General features: G+C 37.3%; 2 protein-coding genes across 4 annotated transcripts; one reads left to right on the top strand and one right to left on the bottom strand.

The window, feature by feature from the left end:
- Positions 1-1,996: 1,996 nt before the first annotated feature.
- LOC117991334 (zinc finger protein ZFP2-like) lies at positions 1,997-16,828 on the bottom strand. Of its 3 annotated transcripts, XM_069505190.1 has the most exons (15): positions 16,260-16,828; positions 15,034-15,291; positions 14,025-14,200; positions 13,118-13,256; positions 12,881-12,994; positions 12,090-12,230; positions 10,048-10,137; positions 9,848-9,953; positions 9,009-9,231; positions 7,985-8,090; positions 7,392-7,512; positions 6,907-7,065; positions 6,025-6,190; positions 5,029-5,118; positions 1,997-3,881 (listed from the first exon to the last, which is right to left on the bottom strand). In XM_069505190.1, the coding sequence occupies exons 1-15, from the start codon at positions 16,537-16,539 to the stop codon at positions 3,837-3,839; spliced, it is 2,214 nt and encodes a 737-aa protein (XP_069361291.1). In that variant the 5' UTR covers positions 16,540-16,828; the 3' UTR covers positions 1,997-3,836. The 3 variants fall into 3 exon arrangements, with proteins under 3 accessions (XP_069361291.1, XP_069361292.1, XP_069361293.1); XM_069505191.1 differs by lacking the exon at positions 10,048-10,137; XM_069505192.1 differs by lacking the exon at positions 12,881-12,994.
- A 2,446-nt stretch (positions 16,829-19,274) lies between these two features.
- Ada3 (transcriptional adaptor 3) lies at positions 19,275-21,234 on the top strand. The gene has a single exon (XM_034978903.2). It carries the CDS (start codon positions 19,709-19,711, stop codon positions 21,101-21,103), a length of 1,395 nt encoding a protein of 464 aa, XP_034834794.1. The 5' UTR covers positions 19,275-19,708; the 3' UTR covers positions 21,104-21,234.
- Positions 21,235-21,934: the final 700 nt, after the last annotated feature.

Raw genomic sequence — 21,934 nt, 5'->3', positions numbered from 1 at the left:
TTAAAGTATGTAGTTGAAAACTTAAGCGGCATTGAGTTTACAATACTATATGTATTTCATATAAAAAGACAAAAAGACGCAGCATACAAAACTTCTAATCCTATTATGGTGATCCTTTATAATATCCTACCATAGTAGGTAAATCGTTTGTTAGTCGCTCGGACAATCGATAACAGAATAATTCTATTCTAATAAAAAACAAAAACATACCCAAACTAGTAACTACCTACCCTCAAATATATTATAATAGCGATAATCATATACCTAGTATGTATATCTACCTAACTATTTATGTTTAAAAAAAATCTTGTCAATTAAGCAAAGTAGTTAATTTATAAATCTAAATAAAATGATTTAAATTTTCTTTAAAAATTAAAAGTCTAAAGAATATCTACCTATTATGCTTCAATTTGCGACAAATATGGGACTATAATTTAAATGATTTAAGATTTTTTTTTCAGCAATATATGAACTTTAGTCGAATGAACTTCCCTAATTCGAAAGACTAGTTTTCAAAATAAAATTCCTCTAATGGTCTGTTCAAGTCGGTTCAAGAGGTTAATCTCTTCTTTTTGTCCAAAATCTTACCCCGTACCAGCTATGTGCAACTCCATACAATTGTATTCTCACCACGGTACTCATTGTACGCGATAGGTCGAGATGACAATCGGGGAGAGAACGCCCCGCACAGCCCCCGGTGCGGGTGAGCACCTCATACCCTGATTGCCATGTCGACCTGTCGCGGACTTTAGGTATATTTGACACACATACGTGCGTACTGCTTGCAAAGAAAGTGGATATACCTAAAGCTGGCTACACACGCGCAGTTATAACTGATAATATGTCCGACTGTTCAGTTAGATCCTTATAATGTGTAGACAAAATAAGTCAGGCAGACTACACAACTTATCCAATTATTTTATCATAAGATAACTGGACAGTTACAACGGTAAGTATAAGTAATAACTGCACTATGTAGCCGCCAATGCTATTTTCAATTCAATTCAATCCATACTAATAAAATAAATGCGAAAGTGTGTCTGTCTGTCTGCTAGCTTTTCACGGCTCAACCGATTTTGATGAAATTTGGCAGGTACAGAGTTAGCTTATATCCCGGGGAAGGACATAGGCTCTAGGTCATCATCATCATAATCATCAACCCATCCACGGCCTACTACTAAGAACGGGTCTCGTCTCAGTATGAGAAGGGTTTAGGCCATAGTATGCCACGCTGGCCCAGTGCGAGTTAGCAGATATCTCTAGGTACATACTTAGATATTTTATTTTAGTAATTATTTACTAGTTTTATAATGTTTATATTTCACACTGCTTGCGTGAGCTCAATCTAAAATAGAGAAGCAGGATCTGGTTCATTCACTCATTCACATGACACAATTGAAACACATAACATCACTATAACCTCAAATATGGCATCATTATTTTAAGATTTGACATTAGCTAAGGTCAAATCTCGTGTCAAAAGTCGTGTGTTGTTTAATTAAAACTCTGACTGTAAGACCTTTGATTTCTAATTGTGGAATTGTTAAGAATATTATATTAATAAGCATGTTTATTTAAAATTGATTTATTGTCTATAAATTTATTCTAATATGTGTATAATACAATAAAACTTACATTGTAACTACCAATATGTAGGTCTGGAAGTTAATAGTTTACTTACCAAACCTATGAATATTTTTTTCTAAAATTATTAGGCTGACTTACTTTTGTCAAACGTTTGGTATCTTATAATATTATATTATTATACAAGTATAATTATATATACTTACAACACTGTTGACATTTGATTGACTAAACTGAGAGTTTCCTTCTGATTTTCTCCTATCAAAAAGGTCTTTTTCAAAAGCGAGAGCTTTCCCTTTTTAAATTAATTCCTACCCAAATCGGAAAAGGAAAAATTCGTAAGGAAGAAGAAGAAAAGAAGGAAGAAGAAGTAGGAACGTCAACGACGATCTAATATCAAAAGTTTCAAAACCAGTTTTAAAATATCCTTTTAATTAAATGAAAATTGAATACAAATATAATTACATTTATTTGCAATTAAGGGATCATGTTTATCAAACAAAAAAAATATATATCGAAACAGTAATATTAATAATACATGAGCCTATTTAAATTATTCATCATCATCATCATCAACCAATAGACGTCCACTGCTGGACATAGGTCTCTTGTAGGGACTTCCACACGCCACGGTCTTGCGCCGCTTGGATCCAGCTGCTCCCTGCCACTCGTCTGATGTCGTCCGTCAACCTAGTGGGGGGTCTTCCAACGCTGCGTCTTCCGGTGCGAGGTCGCCATTCCAGCACCTTGGGACCCCAACGTCTATCGGTTGTACGAACTATGTGCCCTGCCCATTGCCACTTCAGCTTCGCAACCCGTTGAGCTATGTCGGTTACTCTAGTTCTCCTACGGATCTCCTCATTTGTGATTTGATCACGTAGTGAAACTCCAAGCATAGCTCTCTCCATCGCCCGCTGAGTGACTCTGAGCTTTCTTATGAGGCCCTTTATTTAAATTATTAGGACACACTAATTATATGTAACACTAGATGATGCCCGCAACTTCATCCATGTGGATTTAGGTTTTTTTGAATCTCGTGAGAACTCTTTGATTTTCCTTGAGAAAAATATAGTCTATCCCCGGGATAGAAACTATCCCTGGACAAAATTTCACAGACATACAGACACACTTTCGCAAAATATTAGATGTTAAAAACGTGTGTTATATAATAAATCCACATCATTTAACATTGTTACATACATGTTTACGCTATTAAAAATGTATTAAAATATGTCACTAACAAAATTATGCTTCCTATGGAATAAACTCAATACCTATACTAAATATATAATTTAAAACTTTACAGCTGGACTTCATTGAATAACAATTTCTTTTTAAGTACAATAAAAACGCGATGAAAATTAATATGCTGTATATTTACAAGTCTAAAATGTAATTGTTAATATTCAAAAATAAGATATTCTGACAAAAGTAAGCCTTCTTTAAAAAAATACAAAAACAATTATTAAACATAGCACTACAATAACAATGTACATGAAAGCCTGGTTCCTATTTACAAAAAAAAAAAACAAAGATAAACGTAATATCTTATAGATAAAATCATTTAAACGGTCAAGAAGACCAATCAGTTTGACATAATATTAAATAAAGCGATTACCAAAAAGTCATTTTCTAAAAAGTTACTCTAGTTTAGGCCAAACAGGGAACTGTTCGGCCTACTACCGAGCGAGAGCGAGAGATTAGACACCACTGGTGTCGAAGTGGGATAGCCATAAGTAGATATTTGCTTCAAGTATTAGGAGCGCTCGATCCACCTTTGCTATACAATATGGTATTTGACAACTAGTCAAATCAGTAACTTTTTATCAAACGTCAAAACACGCGCTTAGTATGCGAGATTCTATGAAATACCGGTGTGTGACGTCACAATCATTTGACGTGCTTTTTTTAGTTTAATCAATAGTTTAAAATGGTTATTACACTTAAAACCAACAAAGGACGTGGATTTTACGTATTTAAGAAGACCCTCTATTTAATAATCACTGAGAAATAATTTATTTTTGATGTAGTCAAATACCCAATCATACATTCATAGTTCCGCCTAAATGCAATAATCTCGCATAGTACCTACTCACTAGTCACTACCCAGCTATAAGGGCTCAGCCTCAAGGCCCATGGCCGTACACTCGTCTTGGCCTCTAGTGTAGGCCGAACAGTCCCCTGTTTGGACTAGACCGTATTTCCCCAGTTTTATTTTAAACATGATATTACTATAATAACTACATTTATATCTATGGGATGATCAGTTCAGTGCCGTTAATATCCAACTCATTAATCTGCAAATAATAATTGAACGTTTGTAATAAAACATTACAACTTATAGATATAGCTCATAACTGTACGCTTAGTACGAATTTTTATGTCTCACGAAATATCGAATTGTATTTCGAAATTAAAATCAGTGGCATTGATTTTTTGACTTCAATTCAAGGCTCTTTAAGTCCATTTTACTTTGACGTTATTGTGTTTCGACTCGAGTTTTAGCAACATTGGTGAAACGTAAAAACTTATACTAAGCGTACTGAGTAGGCTTCCGAATCCTGCGGTAGTGGAGCGGTGCGGGGAGGGTGACAGCTGTTACAAGTTGACGAATCACTGAGGTCTGGCGTCACATCATCACACCCCTCCCGCACCGCTCAACTACCGCAGGAACCTACTCTGCGATGTTCTTAGCTATTAATTTGTGATCGCACATTACATGCGCCGAATTGCCGTACGTACGTTTACATAACAAAATAGGGAAGAGACTCAAAGGATGAGCTACGCTTAAGCGCGCCTAGGCGATTTGTTTGCAGCTGCCGTTATGTCCTAGTAAATAAATTAAATTGATATTAAGACATCGTCGCACCTCAGCTTCACTCCAGTCTGGCAGTGTGCGTTGAGGCTTAGAGTAGCGAACGAACGGAATTATACATTGCATTTTAACTTTAACTTGACTACCTAAGTTGTAGCTACAGATTACTCGCCGACGATAGTCGCTTCAATTCTGGATAAATCTTTTTGTCTAAATAAACCTAATTTAAATAAGATATCGCTAAATAGGGCCAAAGGTTAAAATTAAAATATGTAAAATTTTATTCCGAAAACTCGCGGTCTTGCTCTTCCACCGCAAAGTTTAGTTAATGCAAAGCCGTGCCATCAAACAATTTTGCGTTCCGGTACGATGCCGTGTAGAAACCAAAGGTAGGTAGTATGGGTTTGATAAAACTGCCATACTTTTTCCAGGTTAGCCCGCTTCCATCTTAGATTGCATCATCACTTACCACCAGGTGAGATTGCAGTCAAGGGCTATCTTGTATCGAAATTTAAAAAAAATGATTATTAAAAACGATATAATATGTAGATAATTCGCGTGCGGCTCGTCACGTAATGTGCGACCTACTTTATTGTTTCTTTCATATTGTGGTATAGGTAAGTACTTACATCTGGCGACAGGTCTTTGTTGAGGGGCATTGCATCGGAGTCGACGTCCGCGTTTTCTTGGACCATCCAGTCCTTCGTTTCAAGTAATGACTGGAATACAATCACACAATCTATAGGATTGGAAAAAAACACACTGAACGTTGTATAAATGGTAAGTATCGATAGTTTTATTGGTATCCCTACATACATCTATCTATAAGTATTAAAAAAACTCGGCCAAGTGCAAGACGAAGGATTCCACAATCGCACAAGAAATAACTTTTTAAGTTTTTTTGTGATATAACAAAAAATTCACAGTTTTCTGATTTTTCCCATTACTAGTGCTATAAGTCAATAATTGCTACCTGGCACATGATTCTAGGTCAACGGGAAGTACCCTATAAGTTTCGATTCCAGACAGACAGACAACGAGGTGAAAATCAAGTGTGACCTAATAGAGAGAGCCAGCGCGTGCCAGACCGTCCTTAAGCTGAAAGTTTCTTTGCATATTGTCCCAACACTGAGAGAAACGTTTGTTTGGATCATGGTGGCTTTGGGAGATAACAGGTAATATAAGATGTATAAAATATTACGTCAAAGTCTAATTTTTTTATAATTTCTTCAGAGTAGTATTAGAAATCACGTCATGCACACAGACACAGTGTCGTGGGAACCCCCGCCAGACATCCTTAAACGTTAATAATTTATTAAAGGCATGGGGTTGCCACTATATTGCGCGCTCCATCTAAGAGTACCCGCAGACCACAAACTTTTTATAGGCCGATAGTTTGGTCGGTTTCTTAATCAGTATGAAGATGTTATCGTTATAATTTGCGCACTTACATACATCTTCATCCTGATTAAGAAACCGACCAAACTATCGGCCGATAAAAATTTGTGGTCTGCGGGGACTGCATCATCACTTGCCAACAGATTTGATTGCAGCCAAGTGAAAGTCTATAAATTAAAAAAAAAACAAAGAATCCTAAGATTAGCTAGTGGGATAGCGGGACTCACCATATTTTCCGTAGAAATGTCTTGTTTGTGCACCTGTTTGACGTGGTCCTTCAACGCAAAAGCTCGAGCGTAACTCGCGCCACACAATGTGCATGAAAACTTGAGACTGTTCTGCCGTGTATGGATCTCCATATGTACCCGCACCGCGTATAGGGACGCGAAAGGCCTGTTGAGTTTAACTAAATCAGTAGCTATAGAAGGGATATTTCAAGACTAAATATAATACGAAAAGACTGACTGACTAACTGACTGATCTATCAACGCACAACTCAAATTACTGGACGGATCGGGCTGAAATTTGGCATACAGATAGCTATTATGTATAGGCATCCGATAAGAAAGGATTTTTGAAAATTCAACCCCTAAGGTGGTGAAATAAGGGTTTGAAATTTGCATAGTCCACGCAGACGAGTCGTGGGCATAAGCTAGTTTTTAAATAGATATCAAAAATTGCAGAACCGGCAGCATTCGAACTTGCGTCTCCCTGGGAATCGCGCACGGAGCGCCGTCGACCAATTAGGACACGGTTCACTTACTGCCAGTGACGAAATTTAAGATATGTTATAGTACGCGATAGGTACTATATGTATTTCAATTCAGTATCGAAAAAAACTTTGAAAAGTAGTTTTGATACTGTAATGTGTCACTACTAAATGGCATTAACAGTCGCTTCACTATCAAAAAATAGGGTATTTTACCCGTCGTTGCGTCACATAAGTATGAGAGCATTTGTGCAGAAGCGTTTGCTTGTTATATGGTGTAGTACGACGCGTGACGCAACGCACCACGCGACGCGTCTCCAGAAAAGAGCCTAGTAATAGGGTCCCGTTGGTACCCTTCGGGTACGGAACTCTTGCAAAGCTTTAAAAATGTGTTTCATACCTGTTACACTGTGAGCAGGAGAAGGGTTTGGTGTGCGAGTTCTTGTGCCCCGCGAGTTGCACGGACGTCTTGAACGCCTTGGGGCAGAAGGGGCACTTGTACGCGCGCACATCCGAGTGTGTCAACAAGTGGTGATTGTACACGCTGTGCGCTTTGAACCTGACATACAACCACATTATATAGCCATCTGGTGAAAATCAACATTAAAATAAATTCCTGACTCACTGACTGACTCATAAACGTCCAGCCCAAACCCTTGGACCTAGAAAGCTGGAATTTAGCATAGAGCACTTTATAATACTAGACAAGACCGTTGTTTTAGTAATTCCCACAAAGCAAACTTAAATCTAACAGCAAACGTGGATTTCACGAATTTTAGAAGACCCTCTATTTAATAATTACTAAGGAATAATTTATTTTTGACATAGGCAGGATAAGCATCATCCCAATTACGTAATACAATACAGCACTGTATAGGTGTATACCTTTTATTACAGTGTGGGCACGCGTAGGGCCGTGCGCCGGTGTGCGTGCGCATATGCAGCGTGAGGCAGTACGACACGCGGAACGACTTGCCACAGATCTCACATGAGTGCGGCTTTTCTCCTACGCAAACAAAAAAGAGATTTAGAGCTAGCGCGCACCACGGTAAATTTTCGTACGTGTTTTTTCCGCAAAATCTGTGAACTATAGAACTACTGCGTGCACTGCGGAATTAATTCCACACTGGATTTTGATACATTTTCATTTTCAAATTTACGGATTTTAAAACGCAACTCACCGCACCGTGGTGCGCGCTAGCTCTCATAGTCGTTTTTTTAATTAAACAACACCTTTTGACATAATGCTAGCTAATGTCAAATCGCCAAATGATACCATATTAAAGATGACAGTGATGTCATGTGAATGAGTCAATGAACCAGTTCCTGCTTCTCTATATTTTTACATTGAGCACACACAAGCATACACTACACCACACTACTTTTTATCCAGCAATTCCCGCGGGATTTTTGAAAAATCTAATTACTCGCGGACGAAGTCGCGAGCATCAGCTAGTTTCACATAACTTATTGCTCACCTGTATGTATTCTTTCGTGTTTCACTTTCTCGTGTGGTCGTGCAAACTTTCTAGTACAATACAAACAGTTATACGGCAGTAATTTGTCCGTTTTTTCCACAGGTACCTAAAAAGAAACACATTTTTAATATACTACTAGCTGCCCCGGCGAACTTCGTACCGCCTAACAGTCGATTCTTTTTCAGGATTTTTTTAAATTTTTAATCATCCTCGTACTTCAAGGAATATTATAAAAAAGAATTAGCGAAATCGGTTCAGCTATTCTCCAGATTTGCGATCAGCAACACATTTAGCGATTCATTTTTATATATAGAAAGATTATAGGTGACAGGTCGTGATGGGGGGTGGGGATACCCCGCACACCCGCACGAGATAGCGAGGGTGACGTGCGGGTGTGAGGGGCGTCCATCTCGACCTGTCCCGTACTATAGAGTATAGATAACTGTGACTTCGTTTGCGTGGATTTTAAAGGTTTAAAAATTCCGTGGGAACTCTTTGATTGAGATACAGCGTGATTGAAGTAGAACAAAAACGTGCATAAGTTGTTTGTTTTGAACACTTTGAGCAAGGAATATTGCATTGCCGTTTATAATCTCCTCGCAGATACAGATAGCAATAGATTTAGTTGGTGTAAATACAACACTCAGCGGGCGATGGAGAGAGCTATGCTTGAAGTTTCTCTACGTGATCAAATCAGAAATGAGGAGATCCGTAGGAGAACTAGAGTAACCGACATAGCTCAACGGGTTGCGAAGCTGAAGTGGCAATGGGCAGGGCACATAGTTCGTACAACCGATAGACGTTGGGGTCCCAAGGTGCTGGAATGGCGACCTCGCACCGGAAGACGCCTCACTAGGTGGATGGACGACATCAGACGAGTCGCAGGGAGCCGCTGGATCCAGGCGGCGCATGACCGTGGCGTGTGGAAGTCCCTACATTGGTTGATGATGATGATGATGATGATGATGATGACATACAACAAAATTTACCACATGGCTAGTTTGGCCTTATCTCAGGACCTTACCTTATCTATTTTATGTACACTCATATGCATATCGAGATACTCTTTGGAATGGAACTTCTTATTGCATATATCGCAGTTCATCTTGTTTGTGATCTTGTGCGAGTTCTGGTGGATGATTCTATAGTCTATGGGGATGAGCTTGTCACAGACTCCACACAGGTACTTGTCGTCGCTCGGTGGCATGCCCTCTGCGGTCTCTAATGGAGGTTCTATTGGTCGAGACCTGCAACAGATTCAAAATAATTGTTCTACTCGTTCGTTCACTCACATAGTGGTGATGGTTATGACTTGTGAGAACCTCACAAAAAGCCCTTTTATTTGCTTTGTCACATTTTTTTTAATTTGCTACTTTGATCCTCATATTCAGAATCCATTGGGTCTATGGGTCACAGAAATTATACATAATATAGGAACACATTCATATGCTTGCCAAATTTCAATTTAATCAATCCAATAGATTCAAAGCTATGACAGACAGACACATGTGTGATCCTATAAAGGTTCTGTTTTTGCATTAGGACGTACGGAACCCTAAAAAAGATCTATCTCAGAAATATGTATTACTAGCTGACGCCCGCGACTTCATTCGCGTGATTTAGGTTTTTAACAATCCCGTGGGAACTCTTTTGGTTTTCCAGAATAAAAAGTAGCCCATTTCACTCTCGATGTCTTTATCTATACCTATGCAAAAAATCACGTCAATGCGTTGCACCGTCGCGACGTGATTGAAGGACAAACCAATAAACCAACAAACACACTTTCGCATTTATAATAATAAATAAATAAATAATAAAAAGCCATAGCTATTTATAATAAGGGTACTGATTTAATACACTTACTTGATGGGGTCATGCATTTTCTTGTGTAATTTTAGTGACTTGCTGGTAGGAAACTGTGTATTACAAATTTCACATTCGAATTTAGTTTGAACTATAGTGGAGTTAGCTGAAAGAAAGAAAAAGTAACTAAAAACTAAACTGTTACGTTACGTAATATAAAATATGTCTATTAATAACAAAAGTACCAATATTCTTAGTACCTGTGTTTCTTAGCTTATGTACTTTCATATGTGCACACAATGATTTAGAGTTGTCATAGGCCACTGTGCAGTGTGGGCATTGGTATTTCACTGTAAACAAATAAATATACGTACGTCAAGGGCAACCTCGTTGCCATACCTACAAGTCCGCGCTTTTGAAAAAAAAACCGGCCAAGTGCGAGTCAGGCTCGCGCAACGAGGGTTCCGTACTACAGTCTGTATTTTTTCGACATTTTGCACGATAATTCAAAAACTATGATGCATAAAAATAAATAAAAATCTGTTTTAGAATGTACAGGTGAAGACCTTTCAAATGATACCCCACTTGATATAGTTATCTTACTTCGAAAATTGAAAGTACTAATTATTAGTTCAAGACCACAATTTAATTTTTTTTGTGCGATTTAACCACAAATTCACGGTTTTCAGATTTTTCCTCGCATGTCTGCTATAAGACCTACCTACCTGCCAAATTTCATGATTCTAGGTCAACGGGAAGTACCCTGTAGGTTTCTTGACAGACCGACAGACAGATAGACAGACAGACAACAAAGTGATCCTATAAGGGTTCCGTTTTTCCTTTTCAGGTACGGAACCCTAAAAAGTAGAAAAATAAAGCATTAAGTTAAGTAATTGTTAATGCTTTATTTTTCTACAGTTTCAAACTCAATTATCTCAGAAACTATATCACTTACGACATTTCATTACTGAATGCTTTTTAAGTGTAATCACGTATGAAACGAGGTTTTTTCATAATGGTGGATTTGTAGGTACCTATCATTTTTGTATAGATCGTGACATCCATACAAAAATGTTCAAACCCTTTTGGACATAGAAAGAATATAACTGATGTAGTACAATAGGCTAGTTGACACTTTTTTTAAGTAGGTCTTAAATGGTTAATATTTGTCCTATTAGATCAAAAAAATTAACATTATATTTTTTTGCGCCCTAAAACCGTAAAAATTTTAATTTCAAAATATATTTTTCTTAGACAGGTGAAAACACTGTCGGCCATGTTTGGCCGATAGATTATCTGTGCTCTGACGTCATGCATTTGTAAACAACAGCATAACCTACCAAAGTTTAATAAACATGACTTCTATACTAGTTTACATGAAAAATATAGTAATTATCGTTATTGTATCATCCGAGAATGTAAAAACGCATCGATAAAGACCACAGGAAAGTTGTGGATTAGAGTGCCCAGTGAAATAAATATACGTAACACGCGAAGACTTGCTTAAAGGGATCCTATATGACTAACGACTGCAACCCAAATTTATTTTTGCAAAGATCACTTTGTTGTAAGTCTTACTTAATAACTTATTCAATTTATAAAGAGAAAACGATAATTTTTACGTTTACTATGAGTTTTTAGAAATATATAAAAACTAGCTTATGCTCGTGACTTCGCCCGCATGGACTTCATAAATTTCTAACCCCCATTTAACCCACTCAGGGGTGGAATTTCAAAAAACCCTTTCCTAGTCGATACCTTCTCTTTACCTACAAAGAACACACCCACCAAATTTCATGTATCTAGGACCAGCTGATGTTTAGGCTGTGCGTTGATATATAAGTTAGTCAGTCAGGACTTTAAATTTTATATATATGGTTACTACGTTAGTCCACGCGTGACATAGGGATGACATTTCTTTGTTTACATATTGAATGACGTCACATCACGGCTGACAGCGTTTTCTGCGTTTCAAATAAAAATAAAAACTGTATTTTTTTAAATTGGATTTATATATCCATCCTGCGTTTTTAATAATTGTTATTGAGATATTTCGTTGTCTTAAGCAAAATACTATAATAAATAATCATTTATTGGACGAAATTAGATATGAGTCAAGTAGCCTATTGGGTAGATGATCTAATATTAAGTTGCTTGGAACTTGTCCTGCGAGCGAGGTGACGTAGAGGTTGCACGTCATGCAGTTGTACAGCTGCACCTTGTTGCCGCCCGTCGTCTGCATCTCCTTCGTCACCACCTTGTGGTATACACTGTTTGTTTGTACCTATAAACAACAACTTACAAACTTTGCACGGCTGCTGCTTAAACTCCGCGAGCGAGGTGACGTAGAGGTTGCACGTCATGCAGTTGTACAGCTGCACCTTGTTGCCGCCCGTCGTCTGCATCTCCTTCATCACCACCTTGTGGTATACGTTGTTTTTGTCTACAAATAAATATACCTACAGTGAATGCGTGCCACTAAAGAAACTAATCGAAATGAAGCCGCGCTATTATGTCTCACTCGCACACTAGCCAGGTATACTGTGTAAGTTACATGATTATGGTTAACACAACACTTTTCACAGTTAAACAACTTCCCTGATTAGTTATTTATGAAAGTCGAGCATCAGCTGAGAGAATGTACTCCAATCAATTGAAATATAAAGGTTGCCTATTTTCCAAACTAGCTGATGCCGGCGACTTCGTTTCCGTGGATTTAGGTTTTTAAAAATCCTGTTGGAGTCTTTGATTTTCCGGGATAAAAAGTAGCCTAGAAGTCACTCTCCAGGTCTTTGACTAAACCCATGCAAAAAATCACGTCGATCCGTCGTTCCGTTGCGACGTGATTGAAGGACAAACCAATGAACCAACAAACAAACACTTTCGCATTTATAATAATGGGTAGTGATGGATAGTGAAAATATGGGTAGTGATGATATACCTAGTTCGGATTAACAGTTTGGATTAGAATTGTGTTAATATTAAGTGTTGTTGTTGGTACGTTGCAAATACATTCCAATTTCCAAAGACCAAAACTAAAACTACATGTGTATAAATAATATTATTAGAACATAAATTGAAGGCAAAACTTGCTTTCAGATTTAGCCTTAGCCGCTGAGTTGACCTGCAACCGCCCAATAACCATTCGTTCCGGTTTGTCAATTGGCTCATTTTTTATTTGGTCCACAGCCTTCATTTCAGTTTGAACTGTCAATAAAATATAACAATTTTATGGTTGTTTCTATATTTGCACTTTGTTCGACCCATAGCTTAATCCATACTAATATAAGTATGGAAACTGATGGGAATAAGGGCTGAGAAAAGATTTACCTGTCTGGTCTTGCAACACTGGTGTTTCTACAATGTTGCCAGATTCTGTTATCATTCTGCGCGAGGACAGTTTGTCGACCGCCGAGTCTTCACTCACAGCTGATTCGGATTGTAATGGTAGGTCTGTGTTGCCATTGTCCTAAAAATATACACTACATTAATGCGCCCAGGTTGAAGTAGATAAATATTTTTATGTTATAAGTCCCGCAATTTGCTATTGCGCTGAAACCATAACTCATTAACCTCGAAATGACGTGATTTAAGTAAAAATATACCATCAGCTCGAAACTTCAGTCTAGTGCTGACGTCACTTAAATGGTGGCCACGCACATTAGCAATTTGCGGGACTTACTACTGGATTTTATAATTGCTGACAAAACATACTGTTTTTTAGTTGTAATGAATATAGCATGTGCTGTATGTGGTGCATTGCAATCAGTGTTGTTAAGCCACTATGACCATTGAGGGCTTATGGGCTTAAATTCACTGCTTACCCCAGGTGAAATATACAACTCAGTGTGTATTATAATATACCGTACAGAGATAGCTTGCATCCCGGGGAAGGACATTGGCTACTTTTTATCCCGGAAAATCAAAGAGTTCCCATGGGATTTTTAAAAACCTAAATCCACGCGGACGAAGTCCCAGGCATCAGCTAGTAAATAATAAAGTGCAATTCAGCTCATACAGCAACGCAACTTAAAATTATTTAACATACACCTCGCTTTCTATCGCAGAAACTCTCCTCTAATCTCTCTCTCTTTTATAAGAGGAGAGTTATCTCATGATAAGACTTATGCAGGAGCCGTATATTTCTTAGGCTATTTCCAGCTTAAATGTTGACTTTCAAAAGGAAACAAACAAACACACTTACATATTTCTAGTAACAGTAAAGACAATTTCTTACATGAACAACAACATCTTCATCGGTGTGATAGTTCTGTATGTGTTCTAAGACTGATGAGAATGATACACCACATGTATTGCAAGTATAGAGCTCTTCCGCATGGTCCTCTCTGTCATCATCGCTAACGACCGTCTCAGCATCCATCTCTGTATCACCATTTGGAACATCCTCTGTTTCTGAAATACCAATAGTTACCAAATGACGTCAGTTAGAATCTAAATATATAAAAGGGAAAGGTGACTGACTGATTGACTGACTGATCTATCAACCCACAGCTCAAACTACAGGACGGATCGGGCTGAAATTTGGCATGCAGATAGCTATTATGACCTAGGCATCCGCTAAGAAAGGATTTTTGAAAATACAACCCCTAAGGGGGTCAAAGAGGGTTTTAAAATTTGTGTAGTCCACGCGGACGAAATCGCGAGCATAAGCTAGTTAGGTATATTTTTGAATGCAAAATTCAATTTTTTGGATTTTAAAAAATTGGATTGGTTAAATAAGGAACCCTTATAGGATCACTTTGTTGTCTGTTTGTCTGTATCTGTCAAGACCGGTCAATGGAATCAAAACCTATAGCGTACTTCCCGATGACCTAGAATCCTGAAGTTTGGTAGATATATAGCTGTCTTAAAGCACAAGCAAAGGGAAACAATAATAAAATCCAAAAACCGGGAATTTGTGGTTACATCACAAAAAATTTAAGATGAATTTGAGAAATAATTAGTTTACTAAATCACATAAAGATGGCGCTGTCTACTTGAAACTTTTTATTATACCTACTGGTTAACAGCACCAGCAGGTGACGTATCGACGTGATACTGGTTTCTATGTGTTTATGAAATACCTTCTGTGTACCTCTTTCTATGAATTTCATAGAAATACATAGAAAGAGAAACCAGATTTTCAGAAATTCCTTTAGTTTTGCAAATGTTCTTGGGCAGTAGTAATACTTTAGATCAGGTGATCCTTCTTATTTGCTCCCTATTAATATTTAAAAAAAAATTACCTTTCAGTGTAGACAAAGATATGGTCCCATCGTTATTTTGCTTAGTCACTATAGTAACATCGTCTGGATTCAACAGGGTCTCCTCATCAGTGAGAATCACATAACGACTTTGGCCATCTTCCTTCACCAGTTTCATTTCCTGCGTCTGCAGGCATGGCTTGGTTAACTGCTGTCTTAACAGTTCCACATACATCTTAGCATTATCTGTCACTTGGTCTATTTTGGATTTTGATGTTTCTTTTTTTTCTAAAGCGCCATCTGTAAAAAAAGAAGTGTAATTTATATATGACTAGTGACCCGCCCCGGCTTTGCATGGGTGCAACGTAGATACTAATGTGGTGTCATTGCCTCGGATACTCTCAAATGAGAGGATTTTTTTCTGACCTAATTCACATTATTTCAATTTCTTTAGGGATCTCTAATTTTTTGAGAATTAAACTATAGCTATAAACCTTTCTCTTCAATCTATTGGTGAAAACCGCATTAAAATCTGTTGTGTAGTTTAAAAGATCTACGCGTTCATACATACATACAGACGCGGGAGGCGACTTTATTTTATACTATGTAGAGATGTGATTGAGCAGAGACACCTTCATCGTCTGGCGTGTGCACTAAATGTTCCCAATAATCACCCATTTTGTACAATATAAGCTAATATTGGTACTGATTCTGAGCACAACCTAATTTAAGAGTATTCGCATCCTCTTCTTACTCATGTAATATGAAAAGGACAGACGCAGTTTGACAGTTTTAAATTTAATTTTTGGATGGTAAAACCCGTGATTTTAGCGCAGTGTCGAGCCTACTGCTTAAATTTAGTAAAGTTCATGTTCTGTCCCTTTTTAGCATTGTAAAAAGAAAAGGATGCAGATACTCTAGTTTAGAGAAAGACAACAGAATCTGTGCCATTGTAGGACATCCTTGAAATGCAAGTATTGACAATTATTTTTTTCATTACTATACTGTAGTAAGACTGTTTTCCGTAGCCTGTTGGTTGATTACAAAAAAGTGATGCAACTTTTTTGTAATCAACCAACAGTCTATGGAGAAATGTTGGACAAGAAGACATTTTAAAGCTTCCAGAACATTGCCCAGCAGAGTTGGATTCGGATCAGGATCGGCTAGCGATACGACGGTCGGCTCAATAAAAATAAATTCGCCAGTTGGCTAGACACTTCCATAATAAATAAGGTACAATACATAAGTGTTTGATAATAATTTATTACCATTATCTTGTGTAGAATCTGAGTTTACTGAGTCATGTTCAATTTTGACAATGTTACTCAGGTCATTTCCAAGAGTTACATTTTCATCAGGATTTAAAGCGTCACAGTTGTCAGCCTTAAGATGCTCTGTGAGCAGTTCCAATGAAGAAAAGCTTCGATTACATACTGTACACACAATATTCAATGATATATGAATCAAATGTTCCAAAAGCGATTGTTTGGAATCAAACGTATTGCTACAGCAAAGTGGACAGCTATAATATTGAAGTGAATCTTCCATATTAAGGAATTTCGCAGTATATTCCAATGAAAAACGGTAAGGTTTGAGAGAAGGGTATTATTTGATTGAAATTGGTCATGCAATGGTCATGCATTACATATTTTGTAAACATTAAATGTTTAATAATTCATCTTTCCGCTTGACGGTTTGCATCTAAATTCTCAACACTGATCCATTTTTGAAGAACTTCACACTAATTTACAGAAAGCAAAACACAACACTGATATCAGAAAGAGATCATTTTCCATTTTACGGCAGACATTTTGATTTTTTGTGTCACTTCAATAGGGATGTATTTATGACTGATATGTAAAAAGTACTCTGTGACTGGGTGCAACGGTGAAACGATACATGTATCGATACATATTTAGCAAACATCGATATATCGTTCACAAACATCGATTGTTTTGATGAACGATACGTTGCTGAGAACGTTACGTTGTTGTATGAACAACAAGTTCTAATGTTGCTTGTTAATTTTGTTGCAGAAACATGGTGCGGAAACTTGTTGCCAAAACTTATTGACGAAACTTGTTGATGAAACTTTCAAGAAACTAGAGATTTCAAGATTCTAATATAGTTTAAAATGTTTTGACCTTTAAGACTATTTTTAAATCTAGCAGCGTTTTGAATAAATTATAATAAAAATAAATTTCGCAAAAAAATTGCATATAATTAAAACAATAAACTAGGTTACGATGTTTCATTTTGATTACTAGTATCAGAGGAATTTGAGGTAGCTTTCCAGTGTATTACTTTCTTTACTTTACTCTATGGAGGTAGCGCACCCCGACTACTTGGATTAATGTTTCATTTACGCTAACTAAGGTCATCAAGCACAAGAGCACAGTGCAAACACCATTCAAACAGGCTTGTCAAACAAGGCGTCACGCGTCACTTTTGACGCAGAATTCGGAAATGGATACAGCGCTAAGCTTAGATGAATGATTACCTGGATGGATACTTAGCTCCAAATGCGTGTCAATTCCTTTATGTGTGCGTGCGTCATCTTGTCACTGTGTGCACCCATTGTGCACGGTTGGGACGACGAATTTTTTAAGGATATCGATATTACAGCTAAATTAATTCTCTATGTTCAGATGACGGAACACTTTCATTAAAAAACAGTAAATCTCTTCGAATATTTTTTGATTTATAAATGCGAAAGTGTGTTTGTCCTTCCTTCACGCCCTAACTAAACAACCAATCGAATTGATTTTTGGATATATTTGAAAGGACGGAGAAGTAACAAAGGAAAGGTACTAATCCTCGCGGACGAAGTCGCGGGCATCAGCTAGTACTTAGTATAAAAGGAAACACATTTTAATTAATTCAAATCAATTTATTGAGTAAAAAGAAGATAGGCAAACAGTTTGTTGGTTCTACTTCCCACCGCTTTAAATGTAGGTAGATAAGAAATGTGACTTGTTTTAGGATCGTCTTTATACGTGAAACAAATCAGATCTAAGTTGAGATCAGCTGGCATATTATAGCGGCTCGATACTCTCTAGGATAGGATTTCCACACGCCACGGTCTTGCGCCAACACCATCCGACTCCCTGCGACTCTCTTTACAATCTGTTAAAAAAAACAAGTAATGAAATTAAAAAGCTATAAGACTCACGATGAACTACAGTGGCCCTGGTAAGTTTTATTTTCCTTATTACTGACCAAAAATAGATGTATTTGACGATTCAAAAGTAAGAACTTCTAAAAGTTTATAATTGAATAAAAAATTATCCTCAATAACAGTCTTTACCAACTACTTACCTACTCCTGCAACATGACATTGAGGAGTTGGATTAGTGATTAGTTGTTACAAAGTTTATACCTACCTGGCAGCCAGCCTGGGTAGCCTAGTATCTATGCACAATCAGCAGACCCAAGGCTTCTAAGGTAGATAATATGCAAATCTTTAATTTTCAGCAATTTTCGGAGTAAAAATCGCGGTTGGAAGCGATGAAATAATTATTAAACACTTACCCATGAAAATACAATTCTGGAGCTTTTACGCCCCCTTCCGTAGATCTGGAGGTAAAAAACACACCGTCACACATTTTGTTTTCGCTTTTAAGCTTACTTTTGAGCCAGACTTATGTGCTTTTTAAATATTTTTAATAAATATTGCATCAAACCCCAATGTTTTGTCTGCTTAAGGGGGCATCTATCAACTATACTGGTCACTATTTTCACCGATGGAGCGAAGTTGCCAGACTTTTATGAGCTATTGCTTTTACACGAATGGAGGTTCCCTGAAAAAGACTGAGATAACAATACCTCTGACACATAGATGTACAAGAGCGGCAACACGTTATGGTTACCTCTATGTATACTATCTCTATGGCGCTAAGCATAGGCGCTGAGTGATGAGCACCACGGACCAAGGATTTCTTGCATTAACTTTAGCAATGTGTTTAAAAGGAAAAAAGGAGACGTTGGGCACGAGAATGGTTAAAACAGCGAGATATATTCACACATGAATGGAGCGTTTGTTTGTCAAACATAGCCGTACACGGTACACGGCACCATCAAGCATGTTTGACAAACACGTAGTTTGTTTGACAAGCACGTAGTTTGTTTGACAAAAACGTGAAAAACGACCGCAGATCAAATAATTTGCCAAACATGTTTGAACGCACAGATATGTCCTTGACCGTGTGCGGGGCCTCTTGGAATATTCCTTAGATTAAATATGAATATTCGTGGAATGATGGAATCTTCAAACACTGGCGCCCAAAGAATTTCTAAGTACTAGGTACCTACTACCTATTCCTATGTCGATGCTGGCGACTGCTGTTTTACTTTTTTTAGCACAGCTTTTATTCTCTTTGTTTTTAGGCTGTAAAACGTAGTGATTATATTCTCTTTGGGCTGTTCGGCTTCGGGCTGTTCCGTGGCGGCCACCGACCAGAAATAAAAGTGGCGGCCATCTTGTTTAGTGATCTTAGCAATTTTACTGTCAATTTGTTTTTGTGACGTTCTTAAAAATAAATAAGACGTAGTGAGTTTACTTAATACCGATTAAGTTAAATGCGTTGCTAGCTAATCTTATTTTATCCTTAGGGAATCGGGAATATTTTGAAGATAAAACACTCAAACTTATCACACATTTGTTCACATTTTATATGTGTGTGTCGGTGTTTACGCGGGTAATTTTGACTGAAGGAAAATGATGGGAAAGCGGATGCACCACAACAGCAAAGGCAGATTGGCTTGTAAAGGCTATGAGAGCGGTAAACCTTCAAGTCCTGGTGTGTCACCTTACAATAAACCTTCCAAGATATCTGGTGGAGTATCTATAGGTAAAACAAAAGTAGATAATATGTGTCCCATACCATATATAAGGCAGCAAGATAATGCGGTAACTTTACCGAGGCTTACTGGAATCTTGGCAAGATCAGCTGATGAGCCCATTGCTATGGATGAATTGGATGCTTTACAACTAGAATTGGAATCACTTTTATGTAACACAGCATTACGTATTAGATATTTTCAGGGAGAAATCGAAAGCATTGATACCAACGAATCTAAGAGAGAAAAGAAAAATAAAGCTGCTGGTAAACAGCTACAATATCCCATGAAAAGAAAATTCCCAGAAGACAAGTTAGTGAAAACCAAAGAGTATACTAAACTATCCAACCAACCGAAGGTTCCTAAACTGAAAAACTTCAGTGGATCCGTTGGTGCTTCCAATAACTATTTAAATGATAGTATGAACTCAGATAATTCAGTTAAACTGGATCTGTCTCAGCTTACATTGCCAAAGAATAATATCCCATATAAGTTTTGGAATTCTGTGGAGCCATACTGTGCACCTGTGACTTTGGATGATATTAAATTTCTTGAATCGCTCTTAGTACAAAGCAGTAATACAACACTGCCTCCTATCCCACCCCTGGGAAAACATTATTCAGAAGTGTGGGCCGATGAACATCTAACTGAAGACCAGAATGCTTCAAACCCAAATAAACAAAAAGGCTCTGGATGGTCTCCTGAAACTTCTAATTTAAGAAAGAAATTTGAAAAATCTTCAGATAATATGATCACTGGTCCGCTGACACAAAGGCTTGTATCAGCTTTGATGGAGGAAAATGTGATGCCCTATGAAGTCCCCGATATAAAAGTGAAGCAATCAACAAATACAAAGAATACTTACAAAAATTCATTGACCTTAGAAAAATGTTTGAGGAAGGAATTAGTCGAACAGGGTATTTTAGACCCAGAAGATTTACCACCTCTCACAAACCCAGCCGATGATGAAATATTGGCAGAAATTAAAAAATGCCAGACAGAATTGACTGCTGTAAGAAAAGAAAATTGCCGAAATCTCAAGAATCTGATTGGTCTCTGTAAGCAGGAGATGATAAGATTAAATTTGAAGAAACAGCTCGATCAAGTAGATATGGAATGTATTGATACATATAAAAAGATGGTTGCTGCAAAACAAAAGAAGAGACCCATTACCAAAAAGGAAAAAGATGATGCTTGGCGAGCTATTAATGAACAAATACGACTAAATAAAGAAATCAATGCCTTGCCATTGACAGGACCAAACACAAGTTGAATTTTACTGAATTATAAAATCCAGACATACTTTAATTATTTACATTAGGTACAACGGGTACAACCTTAATATTGTTTATTGCGCTTGTTTATTATTGGTTGTAATTGGATTAAAATTACTTACTATGAAAATGTGACTTAATTTTTTTTTGATTCTATTCCATTCTTAAGAATAAAAATACTCAGCAAAACAATATATATATATATAAAAAAACTTCCAAAACCGACTTCAACATACATACATGTGTAGAAACAAAAGTTATTTTTTACTTTGTAGTGGTTTTGGAAGTCATTTTTTTATTTTTTATTTTAAGCTTTTTAGAGTCATTGCTTGTTACCTAAAATATCAATTCACCAGCAAAACTATCCAAATCCACACGGCTTAGGAGTTCAGTAGCTTATAGCGTCAGATTTGAAGAGTTGGGACTTGGAATTCAATAACAAAGTATATGCTCGGCATTTACAATTTCACTAGGAACAAATCCTGAATCTACAGTTTTGGAGTGCTGTACCATGCATCATCAGGTTTGAGGAGTTCAAACTTGGAGTGTAATTATGAAGCCGTTGCTTGATACTTAACATATCAATTCACCATCAGAAACTCCCGAATCCGCATGGCTCGGGAGTTCAGTACCTTGCAGCATCAGGATTGAGGAGTTGGGATCCGAAGTTCAATGGTTTAGTCTGCTTGGCACCAAAAATATTGCATCATCCGCAGTTCTTCAATCACTATAGTTTACGAGTGCTGTAACCTACATCATCAGGGTTGAGGAGTTGGGTCTTGGGAATTTACATTTTACCATAGACAATTTGTTTGTTTTGAATAATGATG

The sequence above is a fragment of the Maniola hyperantus genome, chromosome 19 (assembly GCF_902806685.2).
Source record: "Maniola hyperantus chromosome 19, iAphHyp1.2, whole genome shotgun sequence".
Taxonomy (NCBI): Eukaryota; Metazoa; Arthropoda; class Insecta; order Lepidoptera; family Nymphalidae; genus Maniola; species Maniola hyperantus.
Note: the sequence above shows the minus strand (reverse complement) of the source record. Positions and strands in the feature narration are given on the sequence as shown.